General features: G+C 32.7%; 1 protein-coding gene and 1 pseudogene across 4 annotated transcripts; both read right to left on the bottom strand.

The window, feature by feature from the left end:
* Positions 1-7,289: 7,289 nt before the first annotated feature.
* LOC126978633 (alpha-(1,3)-fucosyltransferase C-like) lies at positions 7,290-14,068 on the bottom strand. Of its 4 annotated transcripts, none has more exons than XM_050827622.1 (3): positions 14,001-14,068; positions 8,834-9,277; positions 7,290-8,747 (listed from the first exon to the last, which is right to left on the bottom strand). In XM_050827622.1, exons 2-3 carry the CDS (start codon positions 9,199-9,201, stop codon positions 8,480-8,482), a joined length of 636 nt encoding a protein of 211 aa, XP_050683579.1. In that variant the 5' UTR covers positions 9,202-9,277; positions 14,001-14,068; the 3' UTR covers positions 7,290-8,479. The 4 variants fall into 4 exon arrangements, with proteins under 4 accessions (XP_050683579.1, XP_050683578.1, XP_050683581.1 ...); XM_050827621.1 differs by lacking the exon at positions 14,001-14,068 and adding an exon at positions 9,468-9,820; XM_050827624.1 differs by lacking the exon at positions 14,001-14,068 and adding an exon at positions 9,654-9,820.
* On the bottom strand, positions 12,345-14,572 carry LOC126978641 (alpha-(1,3)-fucosyltransferase C-like; annotated as a pseudogene).
* Between the last annotated feature and the right edge of the window lie 9,152 nt (positions 14,573-23,724).

Raw genomic sequence — 23,724 nt, 5'->3', positions numbered from 1 at the left:
CCCTTCCTTTCCCCTGTCACCCTCTCGCGCTTGTCCTGTTGCGTCAGTACGGTTTGCAGTTTCATTGTAACGTTTTGACTATTGTTGTTAATAGTTCTGTTATTTCGTTTGTTCTGTGAATAAATGCTTTTTTCACCTAACCCAGATTATTTTATTGATTTTTTCATCATTATAATAATAATAATAATTATCGCGTAGCAACGCTTCGACGTACATGACGATATTTGTCAAACTTCAAGGCATAGATAATTTCGACGAAGAAGAAGAAGAAGATAGAAGAGAACTAGTGTTCGGTGCGGCGTGATCTGCTAAAGGTACCGCCATCGACAAGAGAAACAGCAGCAGACCGGCGAAGTGCATGTTCAGAAAAGTGAACGCAAATAAAGACTCGGACTTTCTTCGGACTCTCCTTTAAGCGGACTATTTGACGTTTGAGTGTGTCTGTTGCATCATTTTACATTTTATATTGTAATTTGAAATTATTTGTAAATCGATGTAAATCTCGATATAAAAGAGTGGCAATGAGTTTCTCGCTACTTCTTCTCATTAGCTCATTTTATTTTATTTTATTTTGACATTCATAAGTGTCATTTCCGTGACCTACGCGAATAAACTGATTTTGATTTGATTTGATTTTGATTTATTTATTTCCAATCCCTGACCCACTCTCGTGTCATTATTTTATCACTTAATGTACTTGTGTTATTGTAAGTATTTTAGGTGTATTAGTTAAACACTTATGATACCACATTATTAAACAATATTATCGATCTATGCCAGAGATAAGTAAGAATTTATAAGGTAATGTACACATTATATTATTATTGATGTAAAACAAAACCTGATTGCATTTTTTTTATGAAAATAAGGGATGACACGAGCAGGACGTTCAGCTGATGCTACGAGTAATTGCTACGCTCTGCAAATTATAATGCAGTGTCGCTCAAGATTATTGAAAAACTCAAAATTTCTGAGCGGCACTACAACTACGCTCGTCACCTTGAGACATAAGATATCAAGTCTTATTTGCCCAGTTATTTCACTAGTTTCGGCGCCCTTCAGACCTAAACACAGTAATGCTTACACATTGCTGCTTCACGGCAGAAGTAAGCACCGTACCACACCGATAATCTAGCCGGCATCCGGTGCAAAGGAGCCTCCCTCTGCATTAATAATTATTAGAGTTTCAAAATTGGTAATTCTGTAGTTTTATAAGCAGGATATACAGCAAACAGAATGATAACATCATTAATAAAAAGAGGCAAATGTTTTTGAGTCTGGGCTAAATATTCAAATAAGAACAGTTTTTAGAATCGACTATTTAATTCATCTTGTCATCAGCCAAGTCGAAATCTAGCGCAACTTTGTGTTTTACGGTCGTTTTCAATAACCTATCTATCCTTAGTTTAACTTACGGATACATTGCTGTCACTGTCTATCCATAGTTATGTCCAATATAGTTATGGTCCAATGCTATCTGTAAATAGGGTATTGAAATGTAAGTAAATTAAACTAGGATAGATAGGTTATTGAAAACGGCCGTTAGACAATGACTTTCTATATATACCGTCATTGGTTTTAGACCATATAATGCATGACATCTTGACACTCAATGGCATCTTTCAAATTTTATAGCTTGTAAATTTGAAGCGTATGACATTAATAAAATTAAAAATACTTACAGATGATATTATGTGACCCCAGTGTCTTTCTTATTTCTCGTAGTATTATTTTTACAAATTCAATTAAGTAATTTCAATTAAAGTTTAACAAAACATGTGGCACGTCAAATTCAAATTCAAAAACACTTTATTCATGTAGTGTAATGACACTTACGAATGTCAAAAAAAGAATTAAAATATTGTTTCTTATTGAATTTACCTCTACTTCGTAAAGGGTTGAGCCAATGAGAAGAAGTAGCAAGAAACTCATTGCCACTCTTCTAAGTCAAGATGTACATTTTAATTGTTTTACAAATGATTTCAATTACAATATATGCAAATTGACGCAACAATAATACACAGGGTCAAAAACTGAAAGGCTTACACGAGTAAGTCAAAATAAGAAAAAAAAAAGAGAATTAATACTTATAAACACAAGAGTCAACGTTACACAGATGTTGTTCATTACATAATAAATAAAATACTGTTATTTATTATTTAGTAAAATACCCCTGTTATAATGAAATTGCTTCACAGAAGCACCGGCAAACCGTGCGTCAATAAAATCTGTCATAAAAATAGTATGTCCATAGAAAACAAATATTGGATATAAAAGTAACTATTGGTCCCAAATCGAAATAAAAACTATTCTATCTCTCAAGTTGGACTAAGCTGCACTCTATGAGGTAATCCCTATTAAGATCCGTTCATTAGTTCAGGAGTTCACTGGAAACAAACATCAGGACACCGGATTTATATATATTACTAGCTGACCCAGCAAACGTTGTATTGCCATAAAAAGTAATAAAAAAATTCAACAATTAAAATATTCAAAATATAAAAATAGATGACGACCTATTCTCAGACCTACCAAATATATCGTACATTAAATTTATCGTACTACAATAATCATTATATTCGATTGCCATATTGCAACTCTATTGCGTGTCTGTGGATGGATTAGAATAATATTAAAATCGCGATACAAAAGTAAGTGTTGATCGTAGATGGGTGAAAATTTGAAGATGTATGTATTTTTTTATGCTGAATCAAAATAAAAATGTCAAAAAAATTAAAAAAAAAAGGGGTGGACATATAGGGGGATGAAAAATAGGTGTTGTCCGATTCTCCACCCTAGTCGTTTTTTTTTAGGAGTACAATTACGTACACCGTGACACGAGAATTTTATATATTAGAACATAAGATACCTTATCTCTCATGAAAGTTTTAATAATTAAATTAATAAATACATTTACTAATATAACAATTTTATGAGAATGAAGCGGCCTTTAACAACGCTTAGCTTTTAGTGGACAGTTAATTCCGTAAAGGGTTTCGTTTGTGGAATCCTTTGTGAACATAATCTATAGATAGAGTTTTTATCCTCCACAGAGTTGAAGGCTTATCCCTAATCAGAAATGAAAACAGATTTCGGCTTATTTTGTTACCTTAATACTGGATTTTAAAATTGGTATTTAGTTTTAATTAGAAAAGTCGTAGATTATGAATCTGAATAAAGTAAGTCAATTGTAATAAGTTCTAAAATATATTTTTTCTATTTGAGGATAGATTTTAATTTAAGCAATTTGTCGCCAGGTTCAACAATTATTAGTAATTTAATAGGTGGTTCTTAGATTAGAAATTGCTAGATATCGCAGACGTAATCGCAAAATATGGCAACTAATAACTGGCTCGAGTACGCCCAAGTGTGCGTACTCGAGCCAGTCTCGAACAATGTGACGGCTAGTTAATATATATTTAAACCGGCTTCCCTCACGTTAAAATGATGTAAGTACAGACAGTCAGGATTCTTTATTGGGTTGAGTGAGATGAGGTCGCGCCCGTTCTAGCATTACATGCTTTAGCTCGCAGCGCGCTGCTGGTTGATGATTATAATGAAAGGCCTGAGATTGATATTTTACGTGATATGGTAGTATTTCTAATATTCGCGGAGGCATTTGTAAACGATAATATTTCACTTCGAAATGGTCATAAAATCTGAAATAAGTTCAGATTAAAGGCACTTCATCATCATCACCATCAGCCGGAAGACGTCCACTGCTGGACAAAGGCCTTCCCCAAAGATTTCCACGACGATCGGTCCTGCGCTGCCCTCATCCAACCTACTCCGATCTTGACCAGATCGTAAGTCCAGACCGTGGGTCTATCTATTCTATAATATGAATTTTAAAATGGGATGCAAATTACTGGCAACACAAATACTTATTATACAAATACAAAATCGTTATTTTTTGTCATCATGCAATAGGTAAACTGAATTGAGTGCATATTAATTCTTATTGATGAAATTGTAATTTATTTCTATACGCAAATATAAATACGATAACGAAAATTCCCAAAGCCATTTTATGGTTACTAATTTTCTGAATGGCGAATCATCGCTAATGATACTTACTAATGGTTAAATACAAATACAAGAGGTTATGATAGTAAAAAAACATTGGTTAGTTTATATATAATACGTTTTAATATGGCGCGAGTATACCTTAATATATTCTGACTCCAAGCGTACGACGTATTACTACATAGACACCAGGAGAACATATTATTATATATATTAGTGGTGGTAGGAATGTCTTTCATAGCAGTTGAAATCATGTGTCATCCTAGCAACACGTACGAGGAATTCATATGCAGTTTAGAGGTTCATGCACCATGCAGGTTTCACTTCTGACATGTGTACTTTGTACGCACGCAATGTTTTTTTTATTAAGTTGACATTAATATGTTTAGTCTAATGATTTAAACATGGAAATATTATGTATGTAATATACTACTGCACTACGTATTACGTATTATTTCTATGAACCTACCATACATAACCTAGATTTAGTTGTCTTTGGCACCTAAACAACTGTGCTTTTTTGGCGACATTAGATACTGTTAACAATGCTTTTTTAAGCCACAGAGTATAAACTTTTTCAAAGACTTAATATAGAATGTACTTATATTACTGATCGTGGCTAACATACATAAAAGTAAAGGAGCAAAAAATATATAAATAAAATTTAAGTGTCTGTGTGTAATATTTAAATAACCGATTTTTACTATTCTTTTAATATAGAAATAAAAATAGTAACACTTTATTAGCAATATGAAAAACACTCGCACAAAAACAACAAAATGTATATTGTACATTCACCAAAATAACATTTTTTACCATTTTTGTCTGTCTGTCTGTTTGTTCGCGCTAATCTCTGAAATGGCTGGACAAAATGGCTAGAAAAATGCTTTTATTTTAGAAAAATAAAGCAATGTTGTAATGTCCAAGAAATGATCTAACTCTAAAAATAATGTATATAGCATAACAACGTATGCCGGGTCAGCTAGTCTTAATATAATATATAAATTACGTGACACGTTGTTTGTTCGCGATGGACTCTCTAAGCTAATGAACGGATTTTAATGGGGAATACTCCATGGAGTGCAGTTTACTCCAACTTGAGAGATAGGATAGTTTTTATTTCGATTTGGTACCCTTAACTATTTTTATACGATAGACATAATTATTTTTAATGAGAGAGTTTCGTGACGCACAGTTTGACAGTTCCACTGTGAAACAATTTCATCATAATATAACAGGGAGCAGTTTTTACGAAATAATTCTATATTATTGGTAATTTTTCAAATATTATTGGTAAATTCCTATAAAACAGTATTTTTTTTATTATCTACAGAACAACGTCTGTCGGAGCAGCTAGTATAATTTAAATATGTATGTATATACATACAGTAACTACACAACAAAACCTTTTTTTGTAAATAGTTAAGAAGCATTTAGGTACAGACGAGAATCACAAGCAAGATCTCTTGGACAATAACGTGTCTTATTTCCTTTTAACTATGTATACATACGTCTGCTGTCGCACACACATTCAGTTTTCTGTTTATAGTTTATACAATCATGCTTCAAATCAATGTTGGTGCGATTTCCTATTCTGATATGCAAGCTCGTAACACGGTTTTCGTAATAGAAACGGTTAGAAACGGTATATTGTTAGAGCTCTTATTCACTATATAATAAAATTGAATCAAAGAGCGAAAACAAATAACATATCATAACTTAAATTAATATTATTATATAGCTAAAATGATAAAATGTAAATATACTTATGTTATTTAATGTAAACGATGTCATAAAAAGGTCTTTTTAAGATTAGAATCTGATGCGATACTGTTACTAGTAGGTATGTATATGAAAATCGTTTGTGGTGAAAACGAAAAGTCTTTACTATACCTAGTAAAAATGACGAATGAAGCACTACGCGGTGCTGATATCCTAGAACGTTTGATGGTCACCGGGAAAATTGAGGGGAAGAGACTAAGAGGCCGGAGCTCACGACGCCGGTCTGATCAAATATCCGACCAGACTAACCCATGGGTGGGTTAGTCTGGTCAGCATCGCACTCCACCATTCGACAGACCGAAACAGATGGAGGAAAGCTGTAGACGAACTTAAGCGGAGTCACGATCCTCAGCAATGAGGGAAAGACTGTGAAGAAGAAGTAAAAATGTGACTTAAGATCTTAAACACAATATTTAAGAATAAAAGCACCAAGTGAGTATATATTATATATATATCATAGGTACCTTCAAAAAAAGCGCGTACACCTTCCTTAAAGGCCGGCAACGCTCCTGTGATTCCTCTGGTGTTGCAAGAGGGGATTGTGGGCGGCGGTGATCACTTAACAACAGGTGACCCGTACGCGCGTTTGTCCTCCTATTCCATAAAAAAAAATATTACCTATCGTTTAGTCAAACACAATGTTTAAGAAATCGCCACTTATCAACTTTTTGGGTTGTATTTTGTTTTTGTATACCAGTAGCAATGACAATTTAAATGAGTCTTTGTTAGACTTATTATCTTGATAATTGACATTAAGAAGTTCATGACGTAGTATTGATGTGCATGTTTCGAACATGATGAGATTATTGGTTTAAACGAGTGATAATATTGGCACTTGTATATCATTAAACATTCATATATCATTCAATAAATAGTTAAATATAACTTGCAATATAATCTACGAATGAACTTTTCGCTACTAATACAAAACCTAAATATGTATGACTTTCAATAATGAATTCATCACCTGCAAAGAGGACAGTTACTAAGATTTACAAACAATAATTCTTCGAAGTAATCTGAAAAGCATTCCTTCGCTGTTTAGTAGTGAATGTCGCTATATAAAATAAGTTGCTATTCAATGGTAAGAAATCAGAATTAGCGATGCGGAAGATAAAAGACAGTTTGGAAGAGTACAAAGTTAAAGTGTCACAATATTATACTATATGGACTCAATGTCTTTAAGATTATAGTTGTCGTTAGCAATTTGATTTAATTTGTGTCTATTTCTCATAATCCAGTCTCGTAAAATCTGTCTTTCATTGCAGACTAGCTGACCCGACAGACGTTGTTCTGTATATAATAAATAAAATAATGTTTTTATATGAATTTGTCAATAATATATCAAAACATCAAAAACTACTTCGTAAAATATGCACCCTGCTGTCGTAATGAAATTGTTTCACAGCAGAACTGTCAAACCGTGCGTCAATAAATTCTCTCATAGAAATTATGTATGGACACATCAAAGGAAAAACAAATTTGTTGTTTTTATTTAATTTAGCAGCATTTTCCTATTTATTCACCATTTAAACCTTCTCTGGAATTCCACAAATAATTCAATACCAAAATTAGTCAAATCGTTCCAGCCGTTCTCGAGTTTTAGCGAGACTAACGAACAGCAATTCATTTTTATATATATAGATAGATATAAGGCATTTATTTATTGAACTACTAGCAAAGCCTCGCGGTTTCACTCGCTTAGATACCGATGTCGTGGTAGAGGAAACTCTACAAAACTCTACTAATTCGGACTAAAGATTTATTGCTATTTTATTATTGCATTATTTTCATATGATTGACAACTCGTTATATCATTTAAATGAAATGTCCGATTTTAATAATTTGAAAAGTATTTTACAGGTATTGAAACAGTGTTTAATAAAATATCTTATCTTTTAACTGAGATAAAGATTATTACAGAGGTATGAATAATATAGTTTGATTATTTTCGGCACTTATATGAACTTTTAAAATGAAAAAATGTAGTTATAGTGGCACAACTACGGAAGTTGAACTATGGAATCGCGGATTTTTCTACGTTCTATAATACTGTAGAACATTTCTGTTCTATCATCAATAGTTTCCGCAGCGTACGCGATGACAGTATTTTTAACACCTTGCGTTATGTAATTGAATTTTTATTAGGGATCCCTATTTTTTTGAAAAATGTAGTATAGCTTATATCTTATATGGTGAAAAACTTTATGAAATTAGTCTAGTAGTTTTTGTGTGAAAACATTACAAACATACGTACAAAAACACAAATTTTTCCTCTTTATAACATTAGCTTGGATTACTGAATGGATTCATGAAAAAGCTATTTTGATGTTATAAATCTTTCTGGAATTTATGAAGTTATGATGTTTTACAACAAGTAGGTAGGTTGTAATCGTTAAGTGTTACCAGGCGATAATTCCGTAACTATTACACATATCAAAGCACTTTAACTGACACACTGATATCGAAACTGATTTTTATAAACTTATTGATGTCATTTTAATGATTAGGTAACGTACTTTCGATATCAGTATAACGTTTTTTGATATCTGTAATAGTTACGAAATAATCGGCTGGTTACACCCTATATATCGTACGGAAGTTTCGCTAACAACATATATAATCACATTAACTCGTAGGCAACGTAAGTCTTTTTAATTTTATCACACCATCAGCATCTATTTGGTGGATTCCACCAATCCTTAAAATTTTCATACGTTGATTTTTTCTTTACCAATTCATCATCATAAAGAATGGAACAGAATCTGCAGTAATCATCAGTCTCGATACTCTCAAACCTTCTGTAATAAGAATAATGATTTTTCCATTTAAAATATTCAATATACATTTCTTGATTTTCAATTAATTCATTCATCTTTTCAGCTAGTTTCTTCACTCCTAATTCGCGTGCATTTAAATATATTCCATCTGGCATGAATCTGAAAGATTTATAAATATAAAAAATCTTTATAAAATCTATCATATTTTGTATTACAAGTTTTTAAGTTACAACTTTATCACTTACCTGGTATAGTTAGCAGCTCCGAAAACAATAGGTACGGCGTTGTTTTGCAAAGAATGCAATAGCTTTTCAGTAACATAGTCTTCTGCAAATGAATTTTCAAAGGATAGATAGAAGTAATAATCGGTTTCTAGCTTTTTGTTACATTCATCACTTTCATGGGGACACTTTAAAGGTCCACATTTGCCGTAAATATCAATTTTAAGATCATAATTTATCAGTTCAGCCTGTAGAGATTTAACAAAAACCTCTCTTTTACTTTTTGTATAGCAGTTAGAAACAAACCAAGCGGCTGCTTTTGTTTTACTTTTTATTATTTCTCTAATATTATCTGAAACTGGATCCATATCTTCTAGTTTCATCCAATGCATATTTGTTTTGGGTCCAACAATTTTATTTTCAGAATCTCTTATGACAATATATCCCCATTTTGCCTCCGAATCTAACCTGTAAGTCCAAGTCCAATTAAAAAAGTTATCCAGAATCCTGGAACAGACGGGATAGTTATCAGCCGATTCAATTGATGCGAACGCGAATTTTTGGTGGGGCGATCTCTTCAGAGGTAGTTCTTTTGTATCATAAAAGCGTACTACTTCAGGTCCTGCGAAAGCTATTACATCAAATTTAGTATAATCACCCAAATAATTCCTATCACTTGTCACATAACAGTTTGTGTGCGAACAATTGCGATCGATAAACCCCTGCTGTCCAACGCCCATGTAAACAAACGGCACATTTGTCGGTGACGTCCATTGCAGTATGTATTTAAGATTTGTTCGCTTTTCACTCACATTTCGTACATTTATAAAACCATTTACTTCACCTTCCATTTGTAATGTTTCAGAAAATTTATTAGTATTAGTAAAGCTACTATATTTCACTGTCATATAAATGTACATTAAACATATCACTAGAGAACAACAAATTATTGGTTTAATGATATATTGGGCCCTCATTTTTATTTCATATGTGAACGCAAACACTAGCGCTGCTTTGGTTTTCTCGACTGAATTGAAAACACAAACATACAACATATTACGAATGATTCGATAAGGCATAAACCTGACGACACAAATGGAGACAATCTCATATCAACGCGTATTTGTTTTGTGCATCATACATGATTTTTTATACAGTGATTGAATTTTGTTTCTTTTAGTTCTAACTACAATCGTGATGCAAAAGGTTTACATGTTTACACCATACATAATTCATATTTTTACAAAATTGATATCTCTTATATCAAATTTGCCCTGACATTGCCCAAGTTTGAAAAAAATTATAACTTTTAATAACATCCAGTGTGATAAATAACTTAGATAATTTTTACGTCTAGATAATCTCTTACAATTGGACAATCTATGAAAACAGGAATGTAAGTTTAGTGTGCGTGACAAGCTACGCTTTGTGTTAGTGTGCGTGAATTTCTTAAAATAAAGGTTAGTTTTAAATAAAATTTTTTGTCTCTTAAAGAGGCCAGCAATGCTAGCTTAGTGTGCGTGATAAGCTACGCTTTGTGTCAGTGTGCGAGATCTTTTTAAAAAGAAGTTTAGTACTTAGTTCTAAACTCAATTTTTTTTGACGTTTTCACAGCTGTCATAGTCTATATTAAAGAGTCTATACGTATAAATGATCATAGATAAATAATAGCAGTGTAGAGATCACCTTCGCATGCTAAATTAGAACTTTAGTCTGATCATATCATAATATTATGTCGTTTCAATAATTTTTTACAAATATGTTTAGCAATTTAAGATTTTGTTGGACAATTTTGTTCGAGATAAATAGATATGTCTGTTCTGGCCATATACATGCGACCAGCGGCCGGCAAAAGTTGTTTGAAAATCCATGTGTCGTGGTCCGCCCGGCCAGATAAATTACATAGTAAATTCATCTGTCGTGTAATATAAAAATTGAACGATATTTTACTCTGAAACATGTCAACCAAAGAGGTAACTAATCACAGGTTTTATTTAATTTAACAACTGGATTGCAAATAGAAAGCTGTTTATTGAAAAAAAAAATTAACATTTTAACGCGGGCAATATTATTGTTGTTTGTTTTCCTCATTGATTTTTAAAAAGTAATTGTATTTTTGAACAAATTGGTCAAAGTAGTAAGGGAAAAAATTCGAGGAAATCCTGTCCAAAAGATTTTATTATGGAGATGAAGATAGCACCTAGAACCATGTCGCGTATTGTTAAAGATGCCTTTGGACTTGCAGCCTATAAGAGAGGTACTGGTCATTTCTTAACTGATAATTTAAAAAAGAATAGGGTCGTTGATTTAAAAATAAACAATTGTATTTAACAAAATTTGTTCAAGTGAAGGCAATAAGTGTGGTGAACTTGTCTTGGAAAAATTCTATACTAGCCTTGGCAGCAACTAGGTATTGTTAAACTTATGTATGAGATTTAGATATTCGATTCAATGCCTGTTTTGCTTGCCACTGCAGTAATGTACTAATAAATCTAAGACTGCTTTCTGTACATTCATTTCAACAATAATTATTATGATCCATTTTATCTACGATTGAGTGTACTTAAGGACGATAAGATTGTAATGTATTGAGTAAACCTAGTGCAGCGAAAATGAAAATCTCCAGAAATATTAGAAAGTCAGCAATTCAATTTAAATAAAAATAAATAAATACATGTCAATATTGTGGAGTGGGAGGCTCCTTAGCATAGGATGCCGGCTAGATTATAGGTACCACAACGGCGCCTTTTTCTGCCGTGAAGCAGTAATGTATAAGCTTTACTTTGTTTCGGTCTGAAGGGCGCCATTGCTAGTGAAATAACTGGGCAAATGAGACTTAAAATTTTTTCTCAAGGTGACAATCGCAATTGTAGAGCCGATCAGAATTTTTGGGTTTTTCAAGAATCCTGAAAGCACTGCATTGTAATGGCCAGGGCATATCATTTACCATCAGTTGAACGTTCTGCTTATCTCGTCCCTTATAGCCATAAAAAAAATTAAATAGGTCCAAGGCAATGCCGATGGTGGTTAGAGTGACTGAGGAAGAAGCAGTTTTATCAGTGGGAGCCAAATTTGCCCAGGATCCCGGCTAGATGGGCATGACAGCGGCTCTTTTTCAGCCCCCAAGCACTATTTGCAGGCATTATTGTTGTTCAGTTTGCAAGAATAATACTTTTTGTTTATTTATTTATTTATAGCTCCTGCGAAGCAAACTTGCGAAGATTTGAATTAAATTTACGTATTAACATTATCTTACTAACGAAACGTAATTTAACTATCTTAACGTAAATCTTAGAATTACTATGAACAATATAACATACCTATTTTACTAGTTAATTACTATTGAAGCACGTACACCAATACAAACCATAAACCAATAAAAATAAACAAAATAAATATAAAAACTATCTGAAATTGAATTCAATAAACTTTATATTCAGTCAAGTTTAATTGCGAAGATACCAATCGCTCAAAGCTATCACTTAACATTAAAAAAACAGTGCTATTTCTTGCACACATTCAAAAAAAGAAGAAAAACTGTTTAAACCATAGACACAATCATAGACTAGCCTATTGGTTGGTATATTAAACCACAAGTTTTACATAAAAAATACTCAGTAGCTAACGTCGAGGAGTTGGCTGTAGGTTACAGTATTAGTAGATTCGTTTTCCTTTTCTATCTTGCCTCTATCTGTTAGAGATGTTTTTTCTCTCGCCTACTTTGTATGTCTATTCGCTAGTATATCATAAGTCTACGGTTAAGGTAAATTTTATTGCATTGAACAAAGTCATAAAATTTTACACTTATTTCACAAGATATTTTGCTACGAAAACATTATTGTATGTTCAACTCGTTCAAGGTTTATTAACATCAAGGTATTCAACATTTTACATTTCGCGGATTCCACCATTCCTTAAAGTTGTCATATATTGTAGACTTTCTAACAAAATCTTCTTCATAAAGCATTGAACAGAATCTGCAATAATCATCGGTCTCTACACTTTCAGATCTTCTGTGATAAGAATAATGGTTCTTCCATTTGAAATATTTAATATACTTTTCTTGATCTTCTAGTAATTCATTCATTTTTTAGCTTCACAGGTCCAAGTTCAAACGCATTTAAATAGATACCATCGGGCATAAATCTGAAAGAAAAATTAAATAATTAAGTCAAACTTTTAATATTTACATTGACATTATTTTCTAAATTCTTTGTTTCTTAAATTATTTTGTATATTGTATTTAGGCTCTAATGATATTTCTTGCTCCTGCTGTAAGTATTATTTATTTCAACTTAAACTTATCATTCATAATTTTAGCCGGAAGACGTCCACTGCTGGACTAAGGCCTCCCCCGCAGATCGCCATGACGATCAGTCTTGCACTGCCCTCATCCAACCTACTCCGATCTTGACCAGATCGTCAGTCCAGACCGTTGGTCTGTACTATAATATGAATTTTAAAATGGGATGCAAATTCTGGCAACACGTACTTATTGCACAATTACAAAATCGTTATTTTTTGTCGTCATGCAAAAGGTAAACTGAATTGAGTGGATATTAATTCTTATTGTTGAAATTGTAATTTATTTCTATACGCAATTATAAATACGATAACAAAAATTCTGAAAGCCATTTTATGGTTAATAATTTTCTCAATAGCGAATCATCGCTGATGATACTAATAGTTAAATACAAATACAAGAAGTAATTAAAAAAAATTGGTTAGTTTATTATTGACTAAGTACCTTGTATAATTTGCAGCTCCATAAACAATCGGAACAACGTAGTTTTGCAATGGATGCAATAATTTTTCAGTCACATAGTCTTCTGCAAATGAATTTTCAAAGGAAAGGTAGAAGAAATAATCATTTTCCAACATTTTACTACATTTGTCATTATCGCGGAGACACTTTAAACTTCCGCATTTGCCGTAAATGTCGACAGTACGATTATATTTTTTAAGTTCAAATTTAAGCAGTTTCACAAAAGTCTCTCTGCTACTTTTTGTATAGCAGTTAGAAACAAACCATGCGGCTGTCTTTGTTTTATTTTTTATTATTTCTCTAATTTTATCTGAAGTTGGATCCATATCTTCTAGTTTCATCCAATGCATATTTGTTTTGGGTCCAATAATTTTATTTTCGGAATCTCTTACGACAATATATCCCCATTTTGCCTCCGAATCTAACCTGTAAGTCCAAGTCCAATTAAAAAAGTTATCCAGAGTTCTGGAACAGACGGCATAGTTATCAGCCGATTCAATCGACGAATTTTTGATGGGGTGATCTTCTATGAGGTAGATTTTTCTTGTCATAAACTACCACTTCAGGTCCAGCGAACACTATTACATTGAATTTTGTATAATCACCCAAATAATTCCTGTCATTAGTCACATAACAGTTTGTGTGCGAACAATTGCGATCGATAAACCCCTGCTGTCCAACGCCCATGTACACAAACGGCACATTTTTCGGTGACGTCCATTGCAATATATATTTCATGCCCATCCGTGTTTCATTGCTATTGGATGTAACACTAACATTATTTACATTCAAAGCATTATGAGCTTTAGGATCCCCTTGGAACATTTCAGAAAGATTATAATTGTTCCTAAACGTACTATATTTCACTGTCACATACACATACATTAAACCAACCATGAGTGAACAATAAATAAACAGTATCATAAAATTATGGCTTCTCATTCTTATTTTGAGCACGAAACACGAGTGCTGCTTTGGTCTTCTTGTCCACAATTGATAACACAAAAAGCAGAGCATATAAGAAAGCGAAACATACAGTTATCATGGGTGCTTTATGACGACCATTTCTACAAGGCCATGTTTATACAACTTAACTGTCTTGAGTTTACTGTCCTCAAATTTGTAAGCAAATAAATAGATCGATAATAATTTAGAGCGTAACTTTACAAATATGCCTGTGGCTGCGAAGGGCTATGTTGTTATTGCCTCAATCACTTTGAAATCAAACAAAACTGATTCGTGTTATCATATCGTATAGTAAAGTCGTATAGCATTTAGAATTTTAATTTAACACAAAAGTCTTTAATGATACTTTCAAAGTTCCTACTACGGATTTAAATCAAGATTCTTTTCACAAAAGGAAACCTGAACCTATTTCAACGGTCCTAGAAAGTGGGATTGACTGAGAAGTCAGTCATGGTAATTAAATGGATATCTAAGTTAATAAGCATTTATGAACTGTTTACAGTAACGTTAAAGTATGTTTAGGTAAACAAAAGAACACATATGATCGAAAGAACAGATTTTGAACCCAATCATAAAGTTGGTAACAGAAAAAATATTTTATTTTTATTTTTCAACGTGTGCTTTGCCTGGTATGCTGTTTCAGGTCGTTTTATAATAAGTATGCTAACGTTTTGAAAAACAAAATCATTTAGAAAGCCTATCTAATTCTATTCTAGTCATCGTGTTTTAGATTATTAATTAGTTGTATTAGTTAATTTGTTAGCATTTATAGTATTTATTGCTTTAAACGACAAAAATACTGTTAAACTTTGATTCAAAACCTTTGAAAAATATAATTTCATCAAAAGTAAGAAAACCTAAATTCTTCTTAATAGCTTATCAACATGTACACGAGACTGAGAAATATTGACACAAGTTATCCATCATTCAGGTTTTGGATACCATGCAAATAGACACACACATAAATGATTATGTTTATGACTATTATCAAATGTAATACTTTGAAGACTTGTCACAAAAACCATATTAGGGTAATTACGTTGCCATTTTTATTTCATAAGTTATAAGTCTTTATAATATATTCAGAATTAATCTCTAGATTTCTAAGTCGCCTCCAACTCACGATTTCCCTGTTTGCTTAAAAATTACGTTAGACCGTTGCCCTTTAAAATTTATTTGGCAAACATATCTGTAAGACTTGTCTGTTATCTGTCTCCAGAGACGATAATAATATTGTAATTATCATTTCTGTCTCAACTGTATCATGAGGTCACTGTTCCTCAAAACTGCCGAACAGTCATTTCGTAATTTTTTATGTTACATTTTAAAGTTTCGTTCCGTGCGAGCGCTCTTTCCAACTAAGCATGGAACGCGAAAAGTCGCGGGTTCGAGTCCCTCATCGTCCATCAAATTTTGTTTTCAGTTTTATTTGTGTAATTAATCCTAGAAATGAGGGTTATCGCTTTTAAAACATAACAAATTGTTTTGATTTGCAAGAGCGACATCTCAAGTAAATTTTCTAATAAGCAAATATTGGGGTTGAGCAGGTTATCAACTGTAAAGTAGATCCTGTATACGAAGCCACAACCTGTGAGTTGAACAAAGCATACAATATTTTATTAATGATATGTCTATCAAAGAGTTGGCTCAGTTGGAAAGAGCACTCGCACAGAACGCGAGAGGTCGCGGCTTGGAGTCCCGCAACGTTCGTAAAATTTTGATTTCAGTTTTATTTGCGCCTTTTTCTTAGAGAGTTACGCTGGGCTGGTTTTGAAATTTCTCTCATACGTCGATAAATACGTAGAAGGTTCACTTCAAAGAAGCGTGTGAAATGAAAAATAATTTTACCAATCACACTTACTTGATCTTCAAAGGACACCTTTGAAGTATTGTTATCGCGACGGAGTAAAATCGCGCCGTTAGCACTCGAAAAGTCTACGTCTTGTCCGGATTTTTCAGCTCAACCTTCTCATTGGTTCAGGTAAGAAAAGGTCAAGGTTAAAGTTGATAGCTGTGCTAACTCCGCCTAATTTCAAGAAATTGTTGGTTATGTATTATTTTTTTTTTATTAGGTGTTATGAGTTTACTTCAATGTTCATTCATGCATTCTTTCTTTGTAACTATGCAGGGTCTAATTTAGGCTATTATTATTCTCCCATCAAATTCAGTTAGGCTGAAACTAACCACTTTTGAATCGTAACTATAAATATTTCTTTTAAATTACTGAACCTACCATATGTTCGGAAAATTTAGAGCTCGTGAGAAGAACATACAAGGAACTCGACGGCCATTCCTTTCAATCAATAGAGTATTTTACAATGGCTGTAATATAGGTAAAAAATTAGATTGTAAGGTGCTGCATCCAATATATGAATCGTGTGTAAATAACAGAAAATATTTCATAAAAAGTAATATATAATAAAATGTTTAAATATAAAATAGGATTATTAGACGACCTGTATAGCCGAGTGGTTAGCGATCCTACCTACTAAGCTAGAGGTCCCGGGTTCGAATCCCGGTAGGTGCAAGCATTTATATGATAAATATGGATGTCTGTTTCCGAGTCATGGATGTTTAAATGTATTTATGTATGTTTATATGAATTTATGTATGTTTAAGTAAGTATATTGTATTAAATATATAATTGTCTTGTAACCCATTACACAGGCTATATTTGCTTAACTTGGGGCAAGATAATTTGTGTAAAAAGTGTGTCAATATTATTATTATTATTATAAATTATCATATATTGGACGCATCAACCTTTAGAGCTTGAATTCGTTTGCAAGGATACTTCGTGAACATGATGGTCGTGATCACTGTCATAAAGAGTTCTCGCATCCAACAAATACATTAATTAACTATAACAGGTCAACTTGGCACCACAAGAAACACCCGTTTACGAGTTGACACATTTGAGGGAAGGAGATTACCCGGCACACGACTCCGCCGCAAGCAATGCCATTTCAGTGAGATGACTAACCAAGTTATAGCATACCTACGCATGGATTTGTATAATGCAATTACAATGGATTCTGTATTATAAACAATTTTAAGGTGAAGAATTATTTTATAGTTTGACCAGGAGAATCTATTTTCCATACCTCTTTATTCTCTATTATATTCTTTAATCGTATAGTAGGCTTTTTGAATAGGGCGATTCTTTGATTTTTTTTGAATTTAGAAGGTGTTAGACATGTCATATTATTTGGAATTTTATAAAAAACTGCACACTGAAAAAAACAAATGAATTTTGGGTTTTGCTGAGTCTCGTTTTTGGTATAGTGGTTTTATTTTTATTTCTTGTATTGATAGTATTTATATCATTATTTTGAATAAAATGACATAAAAAAGTTGCATTTACAACCTGGTCGAGAAAAGCGAAATACCGCTCACTACGGAAAAGCTTTCGGGAGGCCTATGACGAAAGGCAAGATATCCAATAATTACCGGTGCAAATAGTAGTTACCTACAAATGGAAATAAATATAAATATAATTTAAATATAGTTGAGATTAGATTAATTAGGTAAGGAATTATTGTACATAATTGAGGATTGTTAATAAAGGTTTTTAAAATTATTATTATATTCTTGATACATATATTATAAGTATTCTCGAGGAATCAATTATATAAATAAATGACTTTTAATTAAAATAAAGAAGTGTTTAGGTTAATCTTACTTCTGATAATTATATTACTGATAATAACTATTTACACACATCAAAAAAGTCTAAGCAACATGTACTACGAGTATTTTCAATTTTAGGATGGTTTTTCACATTATAACGTTGTATTTTATTTTCAAAAAATATTTTAGGGTCCTATGATGTAAAAATAACAGCTGTTGTCTTTTAATAACAGAAATTAACAATATTAGATTATTCTGCAGAAACTAAGGTACATAAGCAACCAAACATTTTTTTACCATAATTAAATTTCTAAAGAAAATGAATTTATTGTGAAAGAATAGGATAATTTCATACAAAGTATGGCCTTCTCTTTATTCAGAACTTGTCGGCAACGATTATTCATTGAATTAATGAGACTGTTTATGTCATCTTGCGGTATTCGCTCCCAATGGAATTGTAGCAAATCCTTCAGCTTTTGGGTTGTTGTCACACCGTCAAAGTCCTTCAAAACACGTCTCTCATCCCATGCGTGCTCGATAGGGTGAGGTGTGGCGATTGTGCAGGCCAGGGCAATTCCCGGACGTTCTCCGTCGCCAAGTATTGACTGGTTCGCCGAGCTGTATGTGAACGCGCATCGGACATGCGTGTTTTTTGAATGTCACATCCGACTTATTTACATACAAAGACATGCCCTGCAACAATTTATGAGGGTATACAGATAGAAGTTTTTACAGTAGAGCATGTAAAAAATATCCGCTTTTTTCATTTTAGTTACTCTTCCAATACATCAGTTACTTAGTTACAATTTCTCAACTTCTTTCTTGAAATCATTGTTATTATAGTGTTACCAATCATACAGCTTTTGAATGACTGGAATAATGTGGACAATATGATGGATTAACTCGCTAGATTATTGGACTGGAACCGGGCATTACAGCGTTTCATGTGCTAGTAAATATTTTTCAATGCTTGTTGTCCCCAGGGGTCGTGGTGCCCTTAGCAATTGCTTAATCTGTTTATGGCCTAATTTGGAACTGCTTTTAAGGTAGATTAATTCCACTTATCGTAATGAAGCAAACTTTATATTATTAAGTTAAGGCACACTACTATTTCTGTTGGATTTTTATTGTTCTTTCGCAAATTTTGTACAAACTAATTAGGCACTAAGTATAATATGTAAAAACCAGTGATTCGACCGCATAATTTTCGAGTTTTCGATATATGCTCAATGTTATTCAAGAATTGGTCTTTTTCAACAATTGATATGTCCTTGTGTATATAACATCATTGACTAGTAGGTATATTCTTCTATCGATAGGACCATAGTTTAGCTACGGGTATTGCTAATTCATAGGTTGAATAATATATTATACTACGTAATTTGGCCTGGATACCCGAATGTCCTTGACCTACCTGTTGCGATTCGCTGCCAGGGGTCGGGACTTTTAGTATACGTCAATCAATAATATCTTTAAACAAGCAATTCTATGTATATATATACTAGCTGACCCGACAGACGTTGTCCTGAAATAATAAATAAAATACTGTTTTTTATGAATTTATCAATAATATTTCATAACATCAAGAATTATTTCGTAGAATATGCTTCTTGTTGTTATAGTGGAATTGTTTCACAGCAGAACTGTCAAACCGTGCGTCATTAATTTCTCTTAGAAAATATTTCCATACAAAATAAATATTGGTCATAAAAATAATTATGGATCCCAAATCGAAATAAAAACTATCCTCTCTATATCTCTCAAGTTGGACTAAACTGCACTCGATGAAGTAATCCCCATTAAAATCCGTTCATTGGTTTAGGAGTCCATCGCGGACAAACAACGATTAACGATATATATCTGAATCTCCGAAACGGTTCCAACGATTTTCATAAAATTTAGTATACATTCGATTAACCGTGTTGTAATGAGAAACAGCTACACTAACATTAGAATACAAAGTTAAATTTCGCCACTACGTACAAGACTATAATAGCTCAGATAGGACATGGGTGTTACGAAATTTAAAAGAATTGTTAAAAAACGTTTGTGTGGGAAAGGCTATTATAGCATACACGATTTTCGTAATGACACCACGGACTGGGAATAAAGCGAACACCCTCAGGCTCTTTAATTATAAATGTTTATTGTACGATATCACATTGTAATCCATATTTTATATATAAAAAAAAAGCTCGCTGAGTTTCTTGCGCCCATTCTTCTCAGGTCTGAGGCAGTCTCTTTCGAATGGGTGGTAGTTTTTGAGTTTCAATGAAAGCAGAAGACTGCGGTTCGAATCCAGATGTCCTAACCGTTTTTTTTTTCAAGTTTTGTACATTTTTAAAAAACCAAGCAAGGCACGGTCGTCCGGATATTATATTATTATACTGCGAAAAAATAATGCCGATTATTATTTTATGTGCAATTGCTCTGAATAAAATAACAGGGGTTAAATAGCGCTGTATTTGGTTCACATTGTTACAATAAATTATTATACCCACATCAAAAAAGTCTAATCAACATTATGTTACCAATTTACCATGTATATTAATTAATTTCTAAGCTTTCATTCACTCAAAGTACATAAGTATGTAAACTTTTTTGTGATTGATAACATACTGGCTGGTCGTAAAAAAAAATTTCGATTATGTTTGTTTTTTTCATAAAATTTAATGAAAGGGAATTTGTTTCAATTTAAGTGCGTTTTTATTACTATGTTTAGTCTTGATTTTATAATTTTACCAACCATTTAAATAAAGTTAGCGACAAAATTTAATTGTTAGATATACTTTACGTCATGGAGCGACGTCATTTGACGCCAAATGAAATGCAAAGACCTGTATGGATATTGCAAGCGGTAAGTAATAAATCTCAGGTATCTCGGCATTTTGACATTCATAGAAGTGTTATTTGTCGCCTTTGGCAGCGCTACAATAATACAAGAAAACCCGCGGAACAGCATTCAGGCCATAAAAGGAGTACAACCACTCGGCAAGACCGGTACATACAACTGACTACAAGACGCCAGCTGATGTTAACCGCCGTTTCTTTATTAACTAACTTTTGATTTATTATCTTTCTGTACAAAGTAACATACCGAAGTGTTTGGTTTTTAGTTAACTTCATTGTTAGGAATCACCTATTGAATTCTACGAAAAAAAAACAAAATGCGTGTTCACTGTTCAACATTTAATCAAGCACTGGAATGGCCGTTCACACTATTCCAGTTCCACTCGAATGGGTGAGCTGGAATGAAAAACAGACCGCCAATCCAGTCAACTAGACTGGATTGTTGACTGGTATAATACATTCCACGCGATATAAAGAGAGGCAACTTCTAGCTGAATAAAAATGTAGGTTTATAGTGCTGTATGATCTGAATTACACCTTATTGTATGACCACAAGAGTACCTATTTATTTTATTGATTTTGCGGAGTGAGTCTTCTGTCTTTGTACTATTGAATATTCTTTGATTCAACTTAGGTTCACTTCTGACGGCCATCCCGAAACGTACACGTTTTCTTAGAAAGAAAAAAAAATATATAAATTATGCTCTACTTTTTCATAAAATAAAATATCATGTAATAAAAAAATCCATTGCCAGGTGTGGGGGATCGAAAATACCCTTTCTCTCGGGAACCAGACCTTAAATCTCCGTAAACCATTCGGCCAACCTGACTTGAAAGCAGTAGTTGAAATTGATGATTCAACTTCACTTCTAATCCACCGCGTTTGTAATGCAACATGCGATAGATGGACGAAAAAATTTGAAGCGGTGTAATAAAAGTATCAATTTAAAAAGGAAATTTCTAGAACATTCTATATTTACTTACATCAAACGCAACGTGACCATTTTAAATGTCAAACAGGTAAACTTTAATATTAGTTCTCGACGTTCGTATGAGCAATAATGCTTTTACGATCACCTCGGCGGCGTCCTGATCGCTCTAATTATACCGACAAACAGCGGCCATTAAGAGATTTAACGTCCATATTGCTTCAATACGAACGATTTCATCATTATTTGATGAGTTTTGAAAAAAATTCTTTGAATTTTTGCCTGACGATTCCAACGTAGACAAACAAGTTGTTTGTCACAAAGAAATTTTACGGCCGTTTTCAATAACTTCTAGTTTAACTTACTAGAGGTAGACAAATTTTTCCTTTTACGCTTTCTTACATTTCAATAACATATCTACAGATAGCATTGGACTATAACTAATAATATAAATATATTGGACATAAGTATGGATAGATAAGATCTTGTCATTAAACGGTGATAGTAATGTATCCGTAACTAGAGATACGTTTTTGAAAACGGCCGTTAATAACGTATATCAGGTGAGAAAAGCAGAGGTAAATATGCAAAATGGCCTCGGCAAAATGAACTAACGTGCGTAGGTATATTTTGCAAGTTCGATTGGTTTTGGATGAGAGATTCGCGAAAAATTACTTTATACAGATATATATCGTAAATTGAGTTTTTAATACTGCTTAAAAATAAAAACAGTTAACTCTATTTACTTATGTAAGACGGTCGATGTTTTTCTCCTGGAAGTTTACACACAAAATTATAAGACTGAAGCAGCAGCTCCAGCACCAACTGTTAGTAACTTGGGCATGAGGTGGAGCCAGAGTGTCAACGGAAAATAGAAAATCAAGTAAAAGAAAATTATTTAAGATATGTAAAGTATTGCCAATCATCTTAAAATATAGTATAATCAAAAACATAAACCATCTCCAATTATGCATACATCACGATACTCTTCCGCTGGTAAGTTTGAGGTACTCAGAATTATTAACTACTACGGTCATAAAACTTTTAAAAAACGCCGACCGTATTTATTAAACAGCTTGCCTGAGGCATCAGACTAGAAAATTTAAAACTTAACTTAACACTGCCTTAAAATTACATTATTACTATATTGTTATCAATATTAGTTGATTACACTTGTATGTAATAAATGTTCATATAAGCAATAATGTTTTACACCAGACTTGATCCTACAGATAAACTGTCCAAACTATACACTCATATATACTATATATATATATATATATATATATGAGTGGTGATAGTAATGTCTTTCATAGCGGTTAAAATCATGTGTCATCCTAGCAACACGTACCAGGACTTCATATGCAGCTTAGAGGTTGATGCACAATGCAGAAGTCACTTCTGACATATGTACTTTGTACACACGTAATTTTTTTAAGTGACTTCTATATGGCTGTGTAAATTATTAAGTCTTTTTTTCTAATGCTGACTAATACTAGACAAATAAGAACCTGTACCACCGTAATGCAGCTGACATCGAATAAAAAATATCATGTCTGAGAACAAAATTAAATTTAACAGAAAGTATATCACACGATTTTTCAGTTTTCAGCAATAACGTAGAATGTATAAAACATGACCATACACTAAGTCACCTAAGAGCTGAAGGCTGCAGCAAAATACGGCGTAAAATGAAAATGTTATGTGAAAATTGTAAATAGAATTTTCTATTTTCATTTTCTTCGTGTCTATTGCACATATTTTAACGATCAACA

The sequence above is a fragment of the Leptidea sinapis genome, chromosome Z (genome assembly GCF_905404315.1).
Source record: "Leptidea sinapis chromosome Z, ilLepSina1.1, whole genome shotgun sequence".
Classification (NCBI taxonomy): domain Eukaryota; kingdom Metazoa; phylum Arthropoda; class Insecta; order Lepidoptera; family Pieridae; genus Leptidea; species Leptidea sinapis.
Note: the sequence above shows the minus strand (reverse complement) of the source record. Positions and strands in the feature narration are given on the sequence as shown.

What these genes read in the sequence shown, in the direction of transcription:
- LOC126978633 (XM_050827620.1), bottom strand. Translation starts at nt 9,786, where the DNA reads ATGAGGGCCCAATATATCATTAAACCAATAATTTGTTGTTCTCTAGTG. An exon ending in GGAGCTGCTAACTATACCAG is followed by an intron (nt 8,748 to 8,833) that starts GTAAGTGATAAA and finishes TAAATCTTTCAG; the next exon opens with ATTCATGCCAGATGGAATAT.